Source organism: Sprattus sprattus, assembly GCF_963457725.1.
Source record: "Sprattus sprattus genome assembly, chromosome: 17".
NCBI classification, from domain to species: Eukaryota; Metazoa; Chordata; class Actinopteri; order Clupeiformes; family Clupeidae; genus Sprattus; species Sprattus sprattus.
This window is the reverse complement of record NC_137915.1, coordinates 27,850,400-27,872,899: the sequence shown is the minus strand read 5'-3', so window position 1 is coordinate 27,872,899 and position 22,500 is coordinate 27,850,400. Positions and strand designations below refer to the sequence as shown.

The window sequence follows — 22,500 nt, the reverse complement described above, 5'->3', positions numbered from 1 at the left end:
AGGTCTACTGAGAGAGAGAGAGAGCAAGAGAGAGAGAGAGAGAGAGAGATTGGGATTTGAAGTCGCTGCAGTCCGTTCCACTCCACTGGGCCAAATATGCCTGGGGCATGCCAAAGGGCCTCTGCACACGCACACACGCACACACACACACACACACACACACACACACACACACAGTGTCCCATCTACCATGGCAAGTGCTATTTGTATTTTCCAACAATGTATCTCAAAGCCTTACCAGGCAGGTTAGCTAAGTAAATATTAACAAACAGAAGGAGCAGACCTGTGAGGATAAATGATCATCTCACCACTAGTGACATTCTTTTTGCATCCTTCTTTTGTTCAGTCAGTTTGCCAGTGTCTCCTCCGCTTCCTCTCAGGCATCAGCCAATTAACCACGGAAAAGGCTGAAACACCTGATTTGTCTTGTCTTCTTTTTCACTAGCTCTCCTTCAGGAACTCCAGACACATAAACTATCCGCAGAGAGACAAGCATTCCCTCTTCATTTATGAGGAGTGAGACGGGCAGCACAGACAAGGTGCTCCATTCAACCTCAAAGCACAGAAAAAGACCTGGTTTATCAAAATGTCTTCTCTACCTTTCGCTGAGCTGATTACTGACATAACACTAGATTCAATGAAATAGAAGGTTAAAGAAATGTTCCCGGGAGTCATCCTGTGTGGAAGCACAACAGCAGGACTACTGACCAGTTCATCAGTCAGGAAGGTCACAAATCTATGGTCTCCATGGAGATTCACAGGGACCTTTGAGTGACTTGTTGACAGAGCTGCGTATGGGTGTAATAAACTCCATAAGATATTATCATAAAGCAGGCAAGGTTTTAATGCCAAGGTTTTATTTAAAGGCTAATTCATGCAATCTGGCAATCAATAGAGCCCTTTAAGAGTGCTACTTGGACAACCGGTGTGTTAGACAGTGTGTGTTAATTGGTGCGTTAGACTTTATGCAGACCTGAGCAAGACAATTGTCAGCTACCTTGGTGCAAAGCAAGATGACACGTTGCATTGAAATCATGAGAGCGAAATATGGTGCCAGTTTTCCGAGTGAGGCCCTACACTCTTTCCAATTGCTGCTAGGACAAGCCTTTGTGATGACCGATATGATATGAGCCTGACATAAGATCACCAATTGCAAAGTCACCAGTCCGCTTGTCATAACAGCACGACAAAATATTCATTAGTATGATTGCCTCAGAAGACATAAATTCAATGACACACGTTCTAATAAATATGCTGTGGAATCTGTCTTTTCATGTCTTTGAGTCCATGTACTATGAGTACAGAACTGAAACTAGCAACTCTGCTCAACCCCTCCCTTTTCCGTTGCAGTTGTGTGTGCGTCATGCACTTTTGATTTAGTGTGAATGAAAAGAGTGCGTGAATGAGAGTGAGAGAGAGCAAGAGAGATACAAACTGACTGAAGCATGAACTCATGTTTTTTTTCAGGCCCAAAAAAATCGTACTGCTTACCGCTTGAACTGAGCTAAATTTAATTGAATTGATTTGAACTGTATTCAACTGATTCCAAAGAAAATTGAACTGAATTGAGAGACAAAAAAACTACAGAAAGAGAAAGACAGAGTGCTAGAGAAACACAATGGCATGCTTGATCAACTTGTCCATGAACCTAACCATTCAGAAGGAAACAACTGGGGGAAAATGTTCCATCTCTAAAGCAAGTAGACAGTGCCATGTCTAATTCATCCTCAGAGTGTTCAGGGACTATTAAAAATGCATCACACAGGAGCACTAAAGAGGTGGCGGGCCGATGCTGCAACTAAAATGGCACTTCACCGCGCGGCGCCCATTCACCAGTTAGCCACGCTAAAGAGCCGCCGCCTCCTCCAGCGCCACCTGTCACGACTCCATCAGGGAACACGGGAGGGTTCAGTGGGAGGGCTTCAGCATGGGAGAGAACTTGTGGTTTCAACAACCACTCAAACTTCCCCCCCGTGAAATGAAAATGGGGGCTAAAAATAAGCACTTCAATTATTTCCATGGTACAAGAGTCAGTGTGTGGTAATAGGGACCAGTAGGTATGCTGTGAGTTCAGTTTCAATATCGGCTGTGTGTGAGTTTGTGTGTTTTTGCATGTGTGTCTTTAATAGTGTGTTGGCCACTGATTGGGACGGTCAACCATTAAGACATTATCACATGGTCCAAGATTGTGTGTGTGTGTGTGTGTGTGTGTGTGTGTGTGTGTGTGTGTGTGTGTGTGTGTGTGTGTGTGTGTGTGTGTGTGTGTGTGTGTGTGTGTGTGTGTGTGTGTGTGTGTGTGTGTGTGTGTGTGTGTGTGTGTGTGTGTGTGTGTGTGTGTGTGTGTGTGTGTGTGTGTGTGTGTGTGTGTGTGTGTGTGTGTGTGTGTGTGTGTGTGTGCGCGTGTGTGTGTGTGTGTGTGTGTGTGTGTGTGTGTGTGTTCATTATCATCAGTACAGCTTCTGCAGATCGTGGCAGTGCGATATTTTAATTAACCCATGGTGAGGTATTTTTATCTGCTGCACTTTTATCACAGAAACACCTACGTACCTTAAACACACACACACACACACACACACACACACACACACACACACACACACACACACACACACACACACACACGATAGAGACAGTGCTCAGAGAGAGACAAAGAGATACAGCTGTGGTGACGAGAGAGGAATCTTATTGCATGTCTGAGTCTACAGCTTGAGAGAGAGAGGAGAAAAAGAGGAGAGAGAGAAGATACAAACTAATGAGAGAGAGAGAAAATAAATAGATTGAGAGAGAGCGAGAGATAGAGAAGAGAAAGAGATTGAGAGAGAGGATAGAGAGAGATAGAGAGAAAGAGAAAGGGAGAGAGAAAGGGATAGAGAGAGAGAGAGAGAGAGAGAGAGAGAGAGAGAGAGAGAGAGAGAGAGAGAGAGAGAGAGAGAGAGAGAGAGAGAGAGAGAGAGAGAGAGAGAAGAGAAAGGGGAGAGAGACAGGATGATAGGCGACATATATTAATGTCAGGGAATATGTCAGGGTTTGTGGTCAAGATGATGTGGTATACATCAGTAACCAATCATGTCTTACTGAAACTCATCTCTGAGAACTGAAGTATGTGTGTTTGAGAGTGAAGAATACCAACGCCTGTGTGCATGTGTGTTTGCAAGGGGTCAAGTTATACAAATGTAAAGATGTGTGTGGAAGTGGAAGTGTGTTTGCAAGGAGAGACAGACATAGAGAGAGAGAGAGAGAGAGAGAGAGAGAGAGAGAGAGAGAGAGAGAGAGAGAGAGAGGGGGAGAGAGAGAGAGAGAGAGAGAAAGATAGTTTATGCGTTGGTGTGTGTGTGTGTGTGTGTGTGTGTGTGTGTGTGTGTGTGTTGGGTCAAGGCAGCCAATCCCTTGAGCCTCTGCAGAGAAGTGAAGTGATTGGCTTCTCCATGCAAGACGAGTCCCTTAATGAAGATGCACGATCTGGAGCGTGATTGGTCGGGGGCACTGGCTTTCATTGCGGGCATGTGCAAAGAAAAGAACGAGGGCTGCTCGAAGAAAGAGAGAGCGAAATAAAAATCCTTCCAAAGCTGTCCATGCTCTCACTGGGGACCAGAGGGACTCTAGGTGAACTAAATGTGAGCTGTATTTCTGCTGGCAAATCGATTCTGAAAATGAATAAGCACATTCCTCAACATTTCAATCTCTTTTTCTCCTCCTTCATTTTCTATTTTTCTGTGTGGAGGAAGAAATCACTTCAGGCTCCTTCCACACCGGTGCGTAGCCAGCCAGTGGATGTATTGACAGGTCTGGGGACAGGGAGCAGGGGAGTGTGAAAGTGCAGCGCGTGATAGAAATACAGGGCAAATGAGGATACTGTTGGCATGCACAAAACAAGGTCAACACAACAGCACAGATCCCAGATCAGGGAGAGGAAACAACTCTACAATAATTTTCTGAACTGATGGCATCCTGGTACGTTCACTAGCAGATCCAACCAAACACTCCCACAGCTGGGCAGCACACAGCAGAGCTAGGTGTGAATTGTCCAGTCCATTGGATTTGACCTTCTCACTCATTAACCCCGCGAGGATCCTACAGGGTCTGTTTCATGAGAGGCCTGCTCAGCTGCGTTTGACAGTGATCTCAATCAATCTTCCTTCTTCTAGCGTGACACACACTTCCTACATAACCACGTGATGAGTGAAACTACTACTATTTGAGATGACTCGTTAAGAGAATTGCTCCAGCCTCCCCTGCAGTGGCTCACTGCATAGTGCCTACCTGTTCTTGGAGATCACGGCATGGTGCCTACCTGTTCTTGGTTCTCACGGCATGGTGCCTACCTGTTCTTGGTTCTCACGGCATGGTGCCTACCTGTTCTTGGTTCTCACGGCATGCCTACCTGTTCTTGGTTCTCACGGCATGCCTACCTGTTCTTGGTTCTCACGGCATGGTGCCTACCTGTTCTTGGTTCTCACGGCATGGTGCCTACCTGTTCTTGGTTCTCACGGCATGGTGCCTACCTGTACTTGGTTCTCACGGCATGCCTACCTGTTTTTGGTGCTTACAGCATGGTGCCTACCTGTTCTTGGTTCTCACGGCATGGTGCCTACCTGTTCTTGGTTCTCACGGCATGGTGCCTACCTGTACTTGGTTCTCACGGTATGCCTACCTGTTTTTGGTGCTTACAGCATGGTGCCTACCTGTTCTTGGTTCTCACGGCATGGTGCCTACCTGTTCTTGGTTCTCACGGCATGGTGCCTACCTGTTCTTGGTTCTCACGGCATGCCTACCTGTTCTTGGTTCTCACGGCATGCCTACCTGTTCTTGGTTCTCACGGCATGCCTACCTGTTCTTGGTTCTCACGGCATGGTGCCTACCTGTTCTTGGTTCTCACGGCATGGTGCCTACCTGTTCTTGGTTCTCACGGCATGGTGCCTACCTGTTCTTGGCGCTCCAGCCAGCGGTCCACCATTGGGTGGTTGGCACTGAGTGACGAGCGGGCATTCTCCCTCTGGAACTGGGTGGCCCACGCTGCGGTGTCACGGGGAAGGCTCCGGTACGAGTTCAACCCTTTTCCCTGAGAAAAGCACAAACAACCATGGAGAGATATTCTCTGCAGATCGTATACACCTACATACTGTATACACACATGCACATACACACATCAACAGAGCGTGAGCTTTTACATCCCGACTGTACTGTATACACACATCAACAGACACATCAAGTAAACATCCCATTTTGATGACAGTCATGAAACACTTGCTGTGCTGTTGCTTAAACATGTTATCGACTCTCCCAACAAAAACAAACAGTAAACCGGCACAGTCTAAAAATGTAAAAGGTAACCACAATCTACCAGAGATCTACCACAATCTACCAAAGATCTACCACAATGATGTCTTTCTGGAACCACGGAATTGCCATATTTCCAAATATCTCGATTTTCAGGTATTCATCAAGGCATATTTTAGATTGAGAAATAGGTACGAAAAATATGTCAAAAAGCCTGAGCATCGCAGCAATAACAATAATGTCAGTCCAACTTAGTGTAACAAGCTGTATTTACATTGGGACAGGGCCAAGAAAGTATACTGTTCCTCTTTGCTTTTCAGAGAAACTATTTTTTTCCCTTTCTTCTCCAATATGGTGCAACTTTGGAAGGGTTGATTTATTCTGAAAAGTTAGGACATTTGTAAATTACAACGGACACCAGTCAAAGACATACTCTGGAAAACAGCTGAAACGAAACACCCACTCGTGCTAGATCTAATGAAAGCAAGCAAGTGATTTATTGTATGTACATGGTACCACACCCTCCTCACAACACACAGAGCCTACAAGAAAGGGTTGCTCCAGGGTAGCCCATAGCGGCCATGAAGTGAGCGTGCTTGATGGTTGTAGCCAGCTTGAAAAGAAATCTACGAATACTGCACCAGGCCGTCCCCAGCAAAGACTATCCGCATGAAAACCTCCCCAGTGGGTCAGCAAAACAGAGCGCCCTTTCTCCAACTGTAAGACTATCCATATGTTCTGCCTAAGTGGAATATACCGTGACAAAGGCCGCACATGGGAGAGTGCTTGGAGCCGGAGATGAGGAAGGGCTGCAGACAGAGGCCATAAAGCGGAAAGGTCAAAGGGCGCAGAACAGGACGGCTGGTGATAACCATCCAAGCCGCCGATGTTGCACAGGGCAGACCAAAAAAAGGAAGGGAGTGAAAATAGGGAACAGACATCTCCTTAATTTTGACAGCAGATAAAAGTCAACGGCAAGGCAGGCAGTAAATCAGATGAGTGACTATTTACTGGTGGTGCTGCTGAAGCCATTAAATGACACTGATTCAGAAGGGCCTCACAAATACAGGAAAGACAGCACAGGCAGAGTGAGGACTTGGCATGGGCACTGATGAATCAAAGAGGAATGCCAGTGAACATACACACCTCGCTGCAGAGCACAGTAGGCAACAGAGGGCATCTAAACCACTGAGAATCAGGTGTGAGACTAAGGTAACCTAAGGGCTGGCAGTGAGCTGTCTTACATTGGTCTGTGATCTCAACCACACAGCCTGAGAGCACTGTCAGCTGTTTATCCTTTTAGATCCTGGCCAGGGTAAGAGAGCTGAATAAAAGCCAGATTGTCCACAACACTCAACATATATCCCACATCACAACAATACCAAAACGCTGAAAATAGACACGTAAACTAGATAGAAATGAAATATAAAAATAGACAAGTTTCACTTAGGAAATACCAAATACCTAAATAAATAGTGGGACACTTTTCATTCCATGCTCTGCCACAGTTAAATCAGTTAAATAAAGACTGTTAAAAACAGCATTGCATGCATCACGAGAGGAATGGGTCTCCTCAATCATAACACACACAGACACATCCAAACAAGACAGACAGACAGTCGCCTAAGGAACTCTGCCAAGATCAACAACAAAGCCATTCCCCACCACCTCTGGCCTTGACATTTTACCAGCCGCCTCCACAACTCACACCACCCCCAACCAACACACACACACACACACACACACACACACACACACACACACACACACAGAAATGAAAGGTAACAGCTTTATTTTCTCTTTGTGGTCTTTTATTATTTCCCCTTCAACATGAAAGTGTTCTATAAGCTTACCAAGGCTGTGACACACCAAAACTACTCTTAAATGGGATTATAAGGAAATGTTCAGAGCCACACTAATCGCATCCAGGGGAAGCGTGTCACATTCCACCACTACACCTTCCTATCCTCCCTCATTCCCCCTCAATTCATCTTTAAATCTTTGCCGGTATCAAAAAGGCAAGGTGTGCACCATCATCGTGAGAGGGCAGCCATTTTGAGAAAGTTAATTGGACTCTTTTCAATTTGCCACGGCAGGGAGGCTGGATGGATAAACAGAGGATGCGTTTCTGATTCATCTACAGACCAAGGCACTCACCTGACCTGGGACTCAACAAATTACAACACGTGCGTTACCCATCAGGAGTCTTTACAACAAATACCATCACCATCAGGCTTGAGATCCTGACCTGGGACTCAACTAATTTCAACACATGCTTTCACCATCAGGAGTCTTTACAACAAATACCATCACTATCAGGCTTGAGATCCTGACCTGGGAGTCTTTACAACACATGCTTTCACCATCAGGAGTCTTTACAACACATACCATCACCATTAGGCTTCAGATCCTGACCTGGGAGTCTTTACAACACACTTCAATTCATCAACTCAAATCTACTATTTACCATCACTCTCCATATTTCAACTCAACATGTTGTATTTGTGAATAGGGTGGACCAGTGACATCATTGAGGGAAGAGTTTATGAAAAGGACTGAGAACTTGCTCCAATTTGGATGAACTGACAATAGCCACATCTTCTCTGGCCAAGCAGGGCCAGGGTTGCCAAAGAAAAGAGAGCTGTTGGCTCTACCACTGGGTCCATCATGTCTACACACATCTCAGTGGTGCACTAAAGTGATGGCAGTAAAAAGATCATTCATTAAATTAAGCCTTTACTTAACATCAACACTCATATTAATCATTAAATACTCACACACTTGGTAAAGGTAACAGTTCCTAATCTAGTGACAGTGAGGGCTACATGAGCCTGCAGGAGTGTGCTGTGTGCCTTCACCTTTCTCTCCAGGCTGTTGGTGCCAGTTCCACTAATGGTGTTGTGGGCGCTGGGCTTGAGGAAGCCGGCTGTGGTGGACCAGCGTGTGGGGTTCTTCCTGGACGGCTCCTCTGGACGCAGCTGGGCTTCAGTCAGGGCAGCCAGGGCCGGGTCACTGCTGCGCCGCACGTGCAAGGGCATGTCTGTGGAGGAACAGGACAGAGGGACACCAATAAGAGCATGTCTATGGAGGAACAGGACAGAGGGACACCAATAAGGGCATGTCTGTGGAGGAACAGGACAGAGGGACACCAATAAGAGCATGTCTATGGAGGAACATGAAAGAGGGACACCAATAAGAGCATGTCTATGGAGGAACAGGACAGAGGGACACCAATAAGAGCATGTCTATGGAGGAACAGGACAGAGGGACACCAATAAGAGCATGTCTATGGAGGAACAGGACAGAGGGACACCAATAAGAGCATGTCTATGGAGGAACAGGACAGAGGGACACCAATAAGGGCATGTCTGTGGAGGAACAGGACAGAGGGACACCAATAAGAGCATGTCTATGGAGGAACATGAAAGAGGGACACCAATAAGAGCATGTCTATGGAGGAACAGGACAGAGGGACACCAATAAGAGCATGTCTATGGAGGAACAGGACAGAGGGACACCAATAAGAGCATGTCTATGGAGGAACAGGACAGAGGGACACCAATAAGAGCATGTCTATGGAGGAACAGGACAGAGGGACACCAATAAGAGCATGTCTATGGAGGAACAGGACAGAGGGACACCAATAAGAGCATGTCTATGGAGGAACAGGACAGAGGGACACCAATAAGAGCATGTCTATGGAGGAACAGGACAGAGGGACACCAATAAGGGCATGTCTGTGGAGGAACAGGACAGAGGGACACCAATAAGAGCATGTCTATGGAGGAACAGGACAGAGGGACACCAATAAGAGCATGTCTATGGAGGAACAGGACAGAGGGACACCAATAAGAGCATGTCTATAAAGGAATATGAAAGAAAGACACCAATAAGAGCATGTCTATGGAGGAATAGGACAGAGGGACACCAATAAGGGCATGTCTTTGGAGGTGATTCAGCAAGACAAGAGAGCAAGCCAGACATGCAGAAGGAGAGAGGGGGGTGGGGGGTGGGGGGCACCATATGTATAAAGTGCACTGTAGTGGGGGGGGGGGGCAACATATATATGAGGTGCACTGTTATGGCTTTGAACCTCAGGGCAGGTGTCTGAGACTGAGACTGGGGCAGCATACATCTGCAACAAAGCTTACGGAGGTCTTTGTCAGGTCACTATTCTCTCCTGATAATTCTCACACTGTCCATTGTTTTTATTCATAACTTATTTCCCAACCGTCAGAGCCTGTCACACAGCCAGGTTCTAGGAGATAGGAGCAGGCCGTGTACTGTTGCAGGCAATACTCAACCCAGTCTGTGGCTCACTGTAAGAGCCAATACACAACCCCGTCTGTGGCTGGCCCACTCAACGCCAGTCTAATAAGACATTTGCAGTCTGGAATCCAGGCCTATGAAAAACACCTGTCCAAAAAGGAAACGCTTCAAGTTGTTTAAGATCTACAGCTTTGGATCTTAAAAGGGCCATATGGGTTGTGTTTATGGCTTGTTATGACTGCACTCTGTACATCCATAATTATGCAAATGCTGATACTACCACCTGTCGTCTTTTAACAGTTACCCAACTGCACATATGCCTACTGGCTCAGCCACAGCTGATACACAGAGCCAGCATATGTGCTTTATTACTGCGTCTCCCATTTTCACATTCACAAACCAAGGTGGCACACAGAACGCTGTTATTTAGAAACAGTTTAAAACTAGTGTGCTTGTGAAAGTGAGAATGTGTGTGTTTGTGTGTGTGTGTGTACAAACGCACACAAGTGCAGCCAAAGGCAGTTCAAATACTGAGTGTGTATGTGTGTGTGTGTGACGAGGCTGTTTAGAACTGTTATTTAGAAACAGTTTTAAATGAATGTGCTTGTGAGAGCACCATATCAGTGTGTGTGTGTGTGTGTGCGCGTGTGCCTGTGTTAGTGTGTGTTTCTGTGTGTGTGTGTGTGTGTGTGTGTGTGTGTGTGTGTGTGTGTGTGTGTCTCTGTGTCTGTGTGTGTGTGTATATAAATGCACACAAGTGCAGCCAAAGGAAGTTCTAAAATACTGTGTGTGTGTGTGTGTGTGTGTGTGTGTGTGTGTGTGTGTGTGTGTGTGTGTGTTTGTGTGTGTTAGTGTGTGTGTATGGCAAGGCTGTTCAGACTTCATTGGCCAGAGCAAGTCATGGCCCCTTCACTGTTATGCTTCTATTACACCCAGAATTCAATCCTGATGTTTAATACCCTTCCCCAGCCAGTGGTCAGTTCACGTGCAGGTCAACGCTTTAATCTTCCTCTGAAAATATGTAATTGTAGAACTCCAATTCCAACCCCGGCGTTCTATTAGATAATTACTAAAGAACGCCTGACAGCCCAGGACCAAACACAAAGCACTGGGGACACAGGGGGGTGGACTGACTGGCATCTGCATCCGAAGCTTTCACCTCCCTAAATTTCATTACAAATTACGACAGTCAGGACTGCACACAGGGAATTTGACACAGCCTGAGTCTGCAACAGCAGGAAATTGACGGCACCGGGATGTACTGAGGCCTCTAATGCCTATCCAGTGACAAGAAAAACACACAGACAGACAGCCATATACACAGTGTGATAATTGGATCTGACCAATAGAATGGTAACCTTGTCTCAGGCATGTCTGCAGATTCTAAAAATCATTGAATGGATTTGATTTTCACATTTTTTTTCTCCCCCCCCACTTTCCATTCCAAAGAAGGCCACATCGAGCCGCCTCTGGAATTCCTGGAGCTTTGGGCTGTGAGAATGGGAAGAGACCATGGGCTGTGAGAATGGGAAGAGACGATGGGCTGTGAGAATGGGAAGAGATGATGGGAAATGCTGAAACGCTGACCAGATGTTCTGGGTCACAGAGAAGAGGAGGCCAAAAATGAACACAGAGGAGGAATAGGAAGAGGAGGAGGAGGAGAGCAGGTTTTTTCCCATGTTATTTTTGTTCTTTACTAGACTGAACAAATATGGAATTCACCGAGTGGGTGCTCCGAGTTGCTTTGAACATAGAAGAGGGACAGGAGGCTTTCACTTTCAAAAGCAGAGCCTTGCTGGCTTGTAAACCTGCTGCAGATTACACTCACACATATGCTCAACTGTATTGTGTGCGTTTGACTAAAACCCTAAAACCCTTACCCACACCACCTCACCACCCTTACCTATCCTTTTGTCCTCTCTAGCCTCTTCTCTGTGGTCATCCACCAATACAAGCTATTAAAGACTGAATGGATAAGTGCAGTGCCTAAATTAAATGGGCCCGTCCCCTGTTTAATAACCTACATGACCACTTAAGACAAAGTGGCCATTGATCTCTGTGAGCCTGGGAGCCTCTAATCAGATGGGGGGGATTATAGCCTGGGATTTTAGCCAGGGGTCAGCTCTCCTTCCACCAATCCCCACCTGGTCAAGATGAACACCACACCTAGGAGAGTTTCTTATGAGCTAATATCTACATATCTCATCCTTCCCAGTTACTTCAGGGGAGGCTAACCTAACCCGTACAACAAAGATCCTGCTACAACTCCTCTTTAAAATATGCATCAGGTACATTGTTTGGATAAGTGGGGCTATGTTTGTCTCCAGTGGCATAACTCCCATACTCTCTATGCATCTCTCAGGTCTCCAGTAATAACATACAATAAAGTTCAACTCCAGCAACAGGGCTCTTTAATATATTACTTTCAGCTTCCAATCAGTTAGATTGCCGGGGTGCCTGGTTTGTCCTTGCTCCGGTAACCTGCCAAAGGAGAGGAGCTCCTGACAGTATGCCAGGAGAGTGTAATGGAGCTAATGTATATGAATGCTGATCAAGACAGACGCCGAGAGAGATAGCAGAGAGTGAAGCAAGCAGGGGCATCTAGAGTGAAGGGCACATGGGGCTATGGAGTTCTGTTCTGTTCTGTTCTGTTCTCTCTAGAGTGAAGGGCAGGTGGGGCTATGGAGTTCTGTTCTGTTCTGTTCTGCTCTTGAGTGAAGGGCAGATGGGGCTATGGAGTTCTGTTCTGTTCTCTCTAGAGTGAAGGGCAGGTGGGGCTATGGAGTTCTGTTCTGTTCTGTTCTGCTCTTGAGTGAAGGGCAGATGGGGCTATGGAGTTCTGTTCTGTTCTGTTCTCTCTAGAGTGAAGGGCAGATGGGGCTATGGAGTTCTGTTCTGTTCTGTTCTGCTCTTGAGTGAAGGGCAGATGGGGCTATGGAGTTCTGTTCTGTTCTCTCTTGAGTGAAGGGCAGGTGGGGCTATGGAGTTCTGTTCTGTTCTGTTCTGCTCTTGAGTGAAGGGCAGATGGGGCTATGGAGTTCTGTTCTGTTCTCTCTAGAGTGAAGGGCAGATGGGGCTATGGAGTTCTGTTCTGTTCTCTCTAGAGTGAAGGGCAGATGGGGCTATGGAGTTCTGTGCTGTTCTGTTCTCTCTAGAGTGAAGGGCAGATGGGGCTATGGAGTTCTGTTCTGTTCTGTTCTCTCTAGAGTGAAGGGCAGATGGGGCTATGGAGTTCTGTTCTGTTCTGTTCTAGAGTGAGGGGCAGATGGGATATGGAGTTCTGTTCTGCTTTAGGCAGGTTCAGTTCACCAATAAGTGTCTGTTTCCTTCACTGGGAGATATGATGGAACAGCACTGGACATGATTTCTGACGGAGCACAAGCAACCTGTCCACTCAGTGAGCTGAAACTTTCAGAGGTTTGTGATTCAGGAGAGGGGTGAAAGCTTGCAGAAAGTACAAAATGAAATATAAAATATAAAAGACAGACTGCAGAGGGAGCCTTAAAAAAAAGAGCCATCCAACATTTAACATAATGCAGCTCTTAAAAATCTCTCAGTAGTCTAAATATAATCCTGTACTTTGGGTGGAGAGGGGAGGAAGGAGGCATAGACATCCCTGCCACAGAAAGAGAACATTATAGTAATGTAAAACTTGTATATTTAGTTGTATGCTTAATATACAAGAGCTCAGCGGAAAAAAAAAAACATTATCAGGTGGTGGCATGAGGCATGAGATGAGGTGCTGGCTGTCCAAATTAGCAGACATTTTCAGCAGAAAAGAGACAAGAAGAGAAGAAGGAGAAGAAAGAGAAGAGAAGAAATAAGAGGGATGATGGAACACAACAGGAGATATGAGCTGGGGAAAGGAGAGAGCAGCACAGAATCATTTCAAAACCACAGTATGACAAGCAGAAGAGAGATGAACAAATCAGTGGTCTTCAAAGTGGCATGCATAGACACAGACAGTGCTGAGTTAAGGACACAATAGAAGGTGGAGAATAGCATGGAAACATGTCCAATAGAAGGTGGGGAATAGCATGGAAACATGTCCAATAGAAGGTGGGGAATAGCATGGAAACATGTCCAATAGAAGGTGGGGAATAGCATGGAAACATGTCCAATAGAAGGTGGGGAATAGCATGGAAACATGTCCAATAGAAGGTGGGGAACAGCATGGAAACATGTCCAATAGAAGGTGGGGAACAGCATGGAAACATGTCCAATAGAAGGTGGAAAAACATGTCCAAGGAATGCGAATGACCAAGTAGTAAAGAGCGGAATAAGGAGAGAAAGGCGAGTGGTCCGGGCGCCTTGAGTCCAAATGAGACCTGACTCATCTGGGTTGACGTTCCCCACATGCTGGGGCACTGAGTTGGCATTGACACAGAGGGGGGCAATCAGTGTGACACCCAGCTCATACACACACGTGGAACCAGCAGAACTAGACTGGAATGCAGTCTCCCACCATCTTGAGAGCTTTTCAATCAGCAAAGCAAACAGTCCTGCTGTGCTAACACAGGAAGCTGCTAAATCGAGTAAATATCATAAAGGGCGAGTCTTTTTTTCCAGGGCCCTGGGGAGGTCACCTTGTGGCTCCGCTACCTTTAACCATACGTTATAAATCTACCCCAGGATGGGACGGCACCAGTGTTGTGATCATAAAGGCCATTACACAGCTCATTACAGAGGCTCTGTAGGTGGGCAATACTGCACAGCCTGAGAGAGAGGAATGAGCGCCACTGCATAGAACAACTGAAACCATCAGCACAACCATTTATGTCTGAATGACATCAACAAAGTAATTCCACTATCAAAAGGGAAATTGTTGGAGGGAAAATGACATGAAAATGGCAGTCCATAAAACGCTCAACTTGAGGACATTCAACTTCACATACGCACAGACAGTCCTTCTGACAGAATGGGAGTCGTATCGTCAATTTGCCCAAGCAGTTTCAGAGCAGTTTCTGTGACAATGACACCAATGCCAGAATTCATTCCTGCCCTGCTGTAATGCTTCATCTGTGATGTTGAACCTGTGCCGTGTACAATAATGGCACATGGGGGAGATGACACTTAAAGGTCCATGTGCAATTTCCAGTATCTTTAAATTATATGGATCTGGGAAAACATTCCACTACTGCTGTATGACAATGACACACACATTAAAATAATCTCGAAAAGATCAGGAAAGATGTACTCTGACAAGGAAGTGAAATGGATCGAGAGGTCAGTGAAACATTTAAGAAAACAGAATGGTATGGTAGAGAGAATGGTGTATGTGTGTGTGTGTGTGTGTGTGTGTGTGTGTGTGTGTGTGTGTGTGTGTGTGTGTGTTGTTGTGCGTGTATGTGAGTATTTGAATATCCTGTTAATTTGCATTACATAAAACCTATGAATAAACAAAACAAAGCTAAAAGTGGAAGTGGATGTGGAAGCTCTGAAAATGTAAAGAAAGAAACGTTCCACTGGAGTAAGCATTGAAAGACAGTGAATCCCCGACTCTGTGATGGCCGGAGCCAGTTCAGCCCACTGTGCTCGGTGAGGAGCTGGCAGGCTACGTGGAGGAGGTCATGTCAACGGGGGTCTGCGTACCCCCACAGATAACTCATCAGGTTCTCCCAACCGTCAACCCCAATTTGGCCTCATCAGTGAGGCAACAGTGCTCTGACTCGATTAAGCCCCCACGGCTGCTCTGTGGGACTCAGTGTGGCTCCACCAACACGCCACAACACTGCAATCACGAAGCAGCCTCACCACCTCCCCGTTCCACAGAGGAAAGAAAACAAGAGACCTGCAAGCATGGCAGGCAATACAAATCTCTCCACCAAACTGAGTCTTTCTACAGACTTCAGACAAAACCCTATAAACTATAGCCTAAACACTACACTATGTGTTTCTTTCAACTACGCCAGTGAAGAATACATCTAACAAGAGTCACATCAAGAACAGAACTGCAAAAAGGCTAATTTAAGACAACTGCACAAAACACTGCATGTCAAGGCAGAATATAAATCAAAGCTAATTATGAAAACAAGAAAGGAGTAGTACCATGACAGTGGATGGCATGCTTAAAACCAGACACCTAACCAAGTGCAGCCGGTCCTGATCTCATTTCAGAAAGTCGGAGAAATTTGAGCCAGGTTATTCGTTAAAATTCCAAAAACTGTCAAATCAATTATTCCCCTGGTTTCCATATTGGACACAGTTCCATATCTGGCGGTTTTGTTGACAGAGCTAAGCTAGAAAAACAAAACAGAATGATGGGGATTGAGAGGAAAAACATTTTTGTACAAGATCAAAGCGTGTGATTTTCCAGGCCAAAAACAGCATTGGTTTAATGATTCATTAGCCTGAAGTTTTTCCCCTGATTCTACAGACATCCGATCTCTGGGTTGATCTGTATGTGGGGTGGCTGAGAATATGATGCAGGTCTCGTTTGGAATGGGTGGATTAGTTCTGTGCTCAGAGGCATGGTGGAGCCAGGGATAAGATGACAAAAAGAGGGATCAAGTTTGAAGTTATTTAGGTTACAGTCTCACATCCTAAGCAGATTGTGTACAGGGACAAGCACATTAACAAAACTGCAGTTTGTTTAACAGGTGCACTCCTTGGATACAAAATGAGGTAGAGGAAGAGGAGGTCGAGGGCCATCAGTTTAAGCCCTGAGGCAAACAACAATACAAAGGCAAATTTTGCTGGCAGTCCTCACCAAAGCCCCTTACTGCCTTGGGCAGCATTAATTTCCACCCAACCATGAATGCAAATAGGCCTTGTGTGTGTGTGTGTGTTGTGGTTATAGAGGGACCGAGATACAGCAAGGAATAATGGCAGGTCATCAGCTCCTCGATTAAACTCAACAAAAACAAACAAAAACTACAGACTAACAATTCACTATTTAAAGCGAAATTGAGCTGCTGTGAAAACTTGCCTTGAATTAAATCTATAGTGAAGGGAGGAAAAGCTACAATATGAACAATGTGAACTAATATGAAGTCATCATCCCCGCATGTAATGTTCCACCAAAATGTGTCAATTGTTCTTGGTCAATAAACAAAGAAACAGTTGCCTGTTGATACCTTGCTTCTGCTTTTATTATTCATGAGATATTATGTTTTTCACTGAACGCACCTTTAAGACACTTAAAATACTTAAAAAAGGGAAAAAAATGAAGTGAACATCTATATGTGACCACACCCCACCCCCCGAGAGCGGGTATTTTCTCTGCCAGGTTTTATAATGGACCATCCTCCTTATGTTCATGCTCCACAGAGCTAAAAGGCTAATAACTCATTTTAATGGACTTTTTTGGGGGTAGTATATTGGCTGTGGATGAAAGGAACAAACAAGAGCAGAGCAGAGGAGTTTCTCAGAGAGATTAGGCAGAGAGACAGACAGAGAGACCGACAGAGAGAGAGAGAGAAGGGGGTAGAGAGAGAGAGAAGGGGGAGAGAGAGAGAGAGATAGAGAGAAAAGGGGAAGAGAGAGAGAAGGGGGAGAGATAGAGAGAACAGGGGAGAGAGAGAGAAGAGGGGGGAAAGAGAGGCCCCTAGTTTACTGAGGGGAGTTCCATCAGCATATGTGGCCCCGATAGGAAATTTGAAATGGGGAGCAATCTCATCAAAACCCATTTGCAGAGTAATGAAAGGTCTGAGCATTCTAATCCCCAATTAGACTATTCACACTCAGAGAGGGACGAGTGGAAGAGAGGGGGAGAGAAGAAAAAAAAGAGACAGAAATGGGAACACAAGAAAATGACAGCCATGGATGCTGTATAATTTGTGTTGTGTTGATGTGTGTGTGTATATGTTTGTGTATGCATGACTGTAGGTACTATTCATTCACAAACCACTGGGGGAGGGCAGCCAACCCAAAGAAGCTTTTAAACCATCTTCATTTGTTTTCACAAACCCACACATATTGAGGGCTTGGCTTTGCCGTCAGTCTTTGAATTAATGGGCTGCGGAGACAGAAGCGTGTGACTCTGTGACATTGTTAATGATCTTCTGGAAGCTTCCACTGAGAACAAGATGGAACTGGTATAACAAGACCTCTGCAATATATCACCACATTTTTCTAGTTTCCAAACCAACGGAGCACTGATGTGTGTCCTCCTCACACTTTTCTCTCCCCAGTAGGCTGTTATCATTGTCATGTCTGCTGTACTTTTTTTGGAAAGTGTGTTAACAGCGATAAGGGCCTCGAGGCACCCCTGACTATGAGATGAGATGTGTGAATTACACCAGGTTGTGACATGTAACAGAAGCTAAAAAGAAAAGGTAGGAAAAGGAGAGGAGAGTCATACTGAAAGGTTACCACTTCACAGCTCCAATAAGACCCTTCGAGTGAGGATACCACTTCACAGGTGCAATGAAATAGCAACACTGTTCAAACTTTAAACTGCATGAATGTACTGTTAAACCATCCTTATACAATTATAACTGTCACTGATGCCTTGGTGACAATGTATCAAATGTAGAACTATACTGGCTGGAATTCCATCTATCTCTTTCATTAAAATATTGCAGGCACTGCAAAATAAACAAACCTCCAATAACCTACATTAAAAGATAAAGCTCATATGACTCCTGTAAACAAAATGGCGACATCCATTACCATCAGGAAGTAAATTGTGTCTTGGTTGTCCGGGACTCAGCACTGGCACATACACTCAACCTTTCTACATCTATCTTCAACATTTTTACAATTCTCTGTCTTAGTCATTCAAACAAGGACTGAAACACGTTCCCCTTCTTAGTCATTCAAACAAGAACTAAAAGACATTTTCACTCAGAATTGCAGCTTAGAGTATGTAAAATGTAGCAACTAGTTCAACTCAGTGCAGAACCAATTGTCTATCTGCTCAACAGAAATTCCCCATAGTTCTCTGAGGAGATATAAGTTATAGCCAGACATGCAGACATAAACAAAAGCAAGCATGAACAAAGTGAATTTTAGCTTTGGCCTATTAGCCATAAAGTACTCCAAATGAGGCCATTTCCTGAAGTCTGTTACGGAGCATGGGAAGATTACAATTACAGTCTTTATGTTCTTTTATTAAGTGTCTGGAGAGGTTGGTCAAGAACATGGGGGGGGGGGATGCATTCCTAAAAGATAAGCCTCTCTCTGCGCTTAAACTGAAGCAGAAGTTAAATGACAGCTGTTTATAGCTTTTTGACAAAAAGTTTGGATTAAGGAGTACTTTAACACCCACTCCTGGAGTGAGAGCCTATATGCCTGTGCCCCAAAGAGATTCTACTGACAAATATAGATGGTAAAAGGTTACTCTAACCCTACTCTACTCCCAAACTGTGGCCATGCAAGCCAACATAATGTCACTCACAATTATTTCTGTGGTCCCTAGTTTGAGAAAAAAATTAAAGCAGCGAAAAGGCTAGCGCAGGGCCAATCGGGCCCAAGTAAACTCTTGACCATTCTAAATGAAGGATCTGAGGGGTGAATGTAAGGTGAAACCACTGGGATCATGACCAATCCCCAATGCCCTTGGATGTGGGTAGCATGGCAACATTCAGGAACATATTTCCCAATACGGGCCTTTTAAAAATGACAGACTTTTGCTTTTAAAAGAATCATTGGATAGGATCCTGGGATAACACAACTGGGATAGATATGATGACCAGTAGCACAGGGCCAGGAGCCTAAATCTTTAGTAACAATTTGGAAAAGGAAGAGAATGAAGGGGCCATCTAAGAAATATAGTCAACTGGTGTGAATATAAAAAACTGCAGAGAGTGTGCAATCGATGTCTCTTGTTAAAGCTGCATGACTTTCCGGCTGCTAAAGCTACATGACTGTGACGTCCTGCTAAAGCTACATGACTGTGACGTCCTGCTAAAGCTACATGACTGTGACGTCCTGCTAAAGCTACATGACTGTGACGTCCTGCTAAAGCTACATGACTGTGACGTCCTGCTAAAGCTACATGACTGTGACGTCCTGCTAAAGCTACATGACTGTGACGTCCTGCTAAAGCTACATGACTGTGACGTCCTGCTAAAGCTACATGACTGTGACGTCCTGCTAAAGCTACATGACTGTGACGTCCTGCTAAAGCTACATGACTGTGACGTCCTGCTAAAGCTACATGACTGTGACGTCCTGCTAAAGCTACATGACTGTGACGTCCTGCTAAAGCTACATGACTGTGACGTCCTGCTAAAGCTACAAAATAAGACCGTCTCATCAGTGTGGTTTTTGCTTTTGTCTGACAAACCTGTGGAACCCGATATGAAAATGAATTAAAACAACTTCTTCAATATCGTGTCATTAATGAGTGCAATGGTCTGGTCCAGGGGTGGGCAAACTTTTTGACTCGCGAGCCACAATGGGTTCTAAAATTTCACAGAGGGGGCCGGACCAGGAACAGATGGATGTAGTGTTTGTGTGAACTAATATAAATGACATGTAAAAATCATCACATGAAAGGATTTGGCCTTTAACAGGTAGCAAAGCATTTATTTGCAAGGCAATTTAACAAATTGCATGAACATGAACAATACAAAAACATGTCGTAACGTGGCTGATCAAACATCATGAAAACATCTGAGGCCTGCGCCGAAACCAATTACCTCACTTGAACTTCTTTATTATTTACATTAACAGGTTAGAGCAGCCACGCAGGCTCTGTACGGCATAGAGCTGCAACGATAAGTCGGCAAAATCGACGACGTCCATTGTGAAAAATGGTCGACGTGGATTTTTATAGTCGACGCATCATTTAAAAAAATGTTTATATTCTATGCCCATGTCTGGTCTGGTCTATTCTTAAAGAAAAATGTTTTTTTGTTTGTTTGGGCCAGACGCTAGGGCCGGATTAAAAAGCCCAACGGGCTGTATACGGCCCGCGGGCCGTACTTTGCCCATGTCTGGTCTGGTCTATTCTTGAATCATATGAATAATAATGATATTATTCATTGATTCCACATGAGTGCAAACATGTCTTCTGTATCAGAAGCTTTGAACATTTCAAGAAAGTATAAATGAAGCAATATCATGCCAAAATAGAATGCACTGCTTAGTTGTATGTGGAACACTGAACGGCTGAGTGCTTGAGTCATAGCAGTCCTTGGAGTTTGTGGAGAGAAGTAGTTATTTGAACCAGCAGTGAGCCAAACTTTCTGAAGGGCAGAGAGAGAAGATGAAATAGGCAATCAGGCACTTGTAGCCACAGTTATCACCCCGCAGTGATTTTTTTTCTGATATTAGTGTTTGCAGATAGTGTTGCAATCTTTACCACTATTGAAGGCAAGATTGAAGAGAGGCCTTTCAACCAAGATGAGATGGAGCAGGAGGCAGAGAGAGAAAGAGACTAGGTGTGAGATGAGAAGAGATTCAATGGGATAAGATGATGCCTTTGGCTGTTCAGATATTTAGCCCTGAACTAGTTTATAACCCTAACTGATAGTTAGAAAATGCCAAACTCGCTTGAACATATTCCAAAGCCATGCTTGAAGACTAAGGGCCTGATTTACTAACAGGATTGCGCCCATTTCTGGCGTAAAATAGCGGTCGTAAACATAAAACGGTATTTACTAAGGGGGCGCATTTCAGTAGAGTCGCATATTAACGCTTTGAGGTTGTGTACCTGCCAACAGGTGGGATGGCACGGAAACGTGGGTGGTAACGTGGGCGTGAAGCGCTATTTAATGGGAGGATTGCGCCTAATGATGTATTGCGTGGTATTTACTAAACTGCCTGGCGAGTGCACGTCTCTGATTTGCGGGCTAATTCTCCGTCTCATAAACACGACACGACATTGAACCCTCCACCCGGCGATCACATTCCATTCCATCAGTTGTTAAACTCCTGGCAATATTTGCAGATATTGGCCTCCGGATCATTTCAAACAGTTATAGCATCTTCAGTTGGTATATCTCAGCCTTCACTCAGCCAAATATTCACCCAGGTGCTCGACACCTTGCTACGGCGCACTGGTCAATATACATTTCCCCACTACGATAGCTGAAATTAAACTTTCAAACATAATTGGAGCAATTGATCGCACCCACATGCAAACAGTCCCACCTTCAATCCACGAACACGTTTACCGAAACAGAAAGCACACATATTCAATGAATGTCCAGGTCATATGTGATGCCAACATGACCATTACTTACGTGGTAGTGGTCTGTCCATGACAGTTTTATCTTCCGGAATAGTGCCATCTATCCATGATTGAGCGACAGTGATTTTGGAGAGGCCTGGCTACTTGGTAAATGTATTTGTTTCAGTGGGGATATATTGTAGTGAACCCATGTCCCTTGTAGAACGTATTAATCTCGCCATGTACACATCTATATTGTTATAATAGACAGTTTATGCATAAATGCCACCAATAGCATATTATTTATAATCGTGTTCTTTTAAACATCTCGCTGTAGGTGATGGCGGGCAAAACAACAATATAACCCATTGAATCAGGTTCAGTGATTGAGCGAACGTGAACCAATATATCTTTCTCCTCTTCGCTGAACCTTAGTTTTTTCTTCATCGAATCTCCATGGTGGCAATAACTTGCAAGCAATTTCTCCAGTCTTTTAACGGTGCGCTAAATAATGATTGCCCAGCGCGTATCTGGCTTGATAAATATCACGGAAAATGCGGGGAAACACTGTGTGTTAATGTGCGACCGCAGATTAAGCAGTGGTCGCATGTTAGTAAATCAGGCCCTAAAAGTTAGTTTCACAAAAAAAAAAAAGATTCATAAAACCATACAAAAGTTTTATACACAAATGTATACACATCCATACATTGGATTTTGACAACACTGGGCACCTGAAGTGTCTTTTTTCAAGATCATATATGATATCCCTTATAGGACATCCACAGCTAAAGATAAAAGATAATGCTCCTCATTTTCCTCCTACTCAATTCAACTATATTTTCATTGCAAAACAGACAAGCAATTCCAAAGAAAAACAAGAAAAAGACAGAGAG

The 22,500-nt window shown here is 44.7% G+C and overlaps 1 protein-coding gene across 1 annotated transcript in view; it reads right to left on the bottom strand.

The window, feature by feature from the left end:
- Positions 1 to 22,500, bottom strand: part of pard3aa (par-3 family cell polarity regulator alpha, a) — a 349,907-nt gene that overhangs the window by 216,613 nt on the left and 110,794 nt on the right. Inside the window, exons 4-5 of the mRNA XM_080855535.1 lie at positions 8,136 to 8,317; positions 4,922 to 5,059 (exon numbers count right to left, since the gene is read on the bottom strand). Coding sequence (XP_080711661.1) covers positions 4,922 to 5,059; positions 8,136 to 8,317 — 320 coding nt within the window. The remainder of the gene's footprint in view (positions 1 to 4,921; positions 5,060 to 8,135; positions 8,318 to 22,500) is intronic.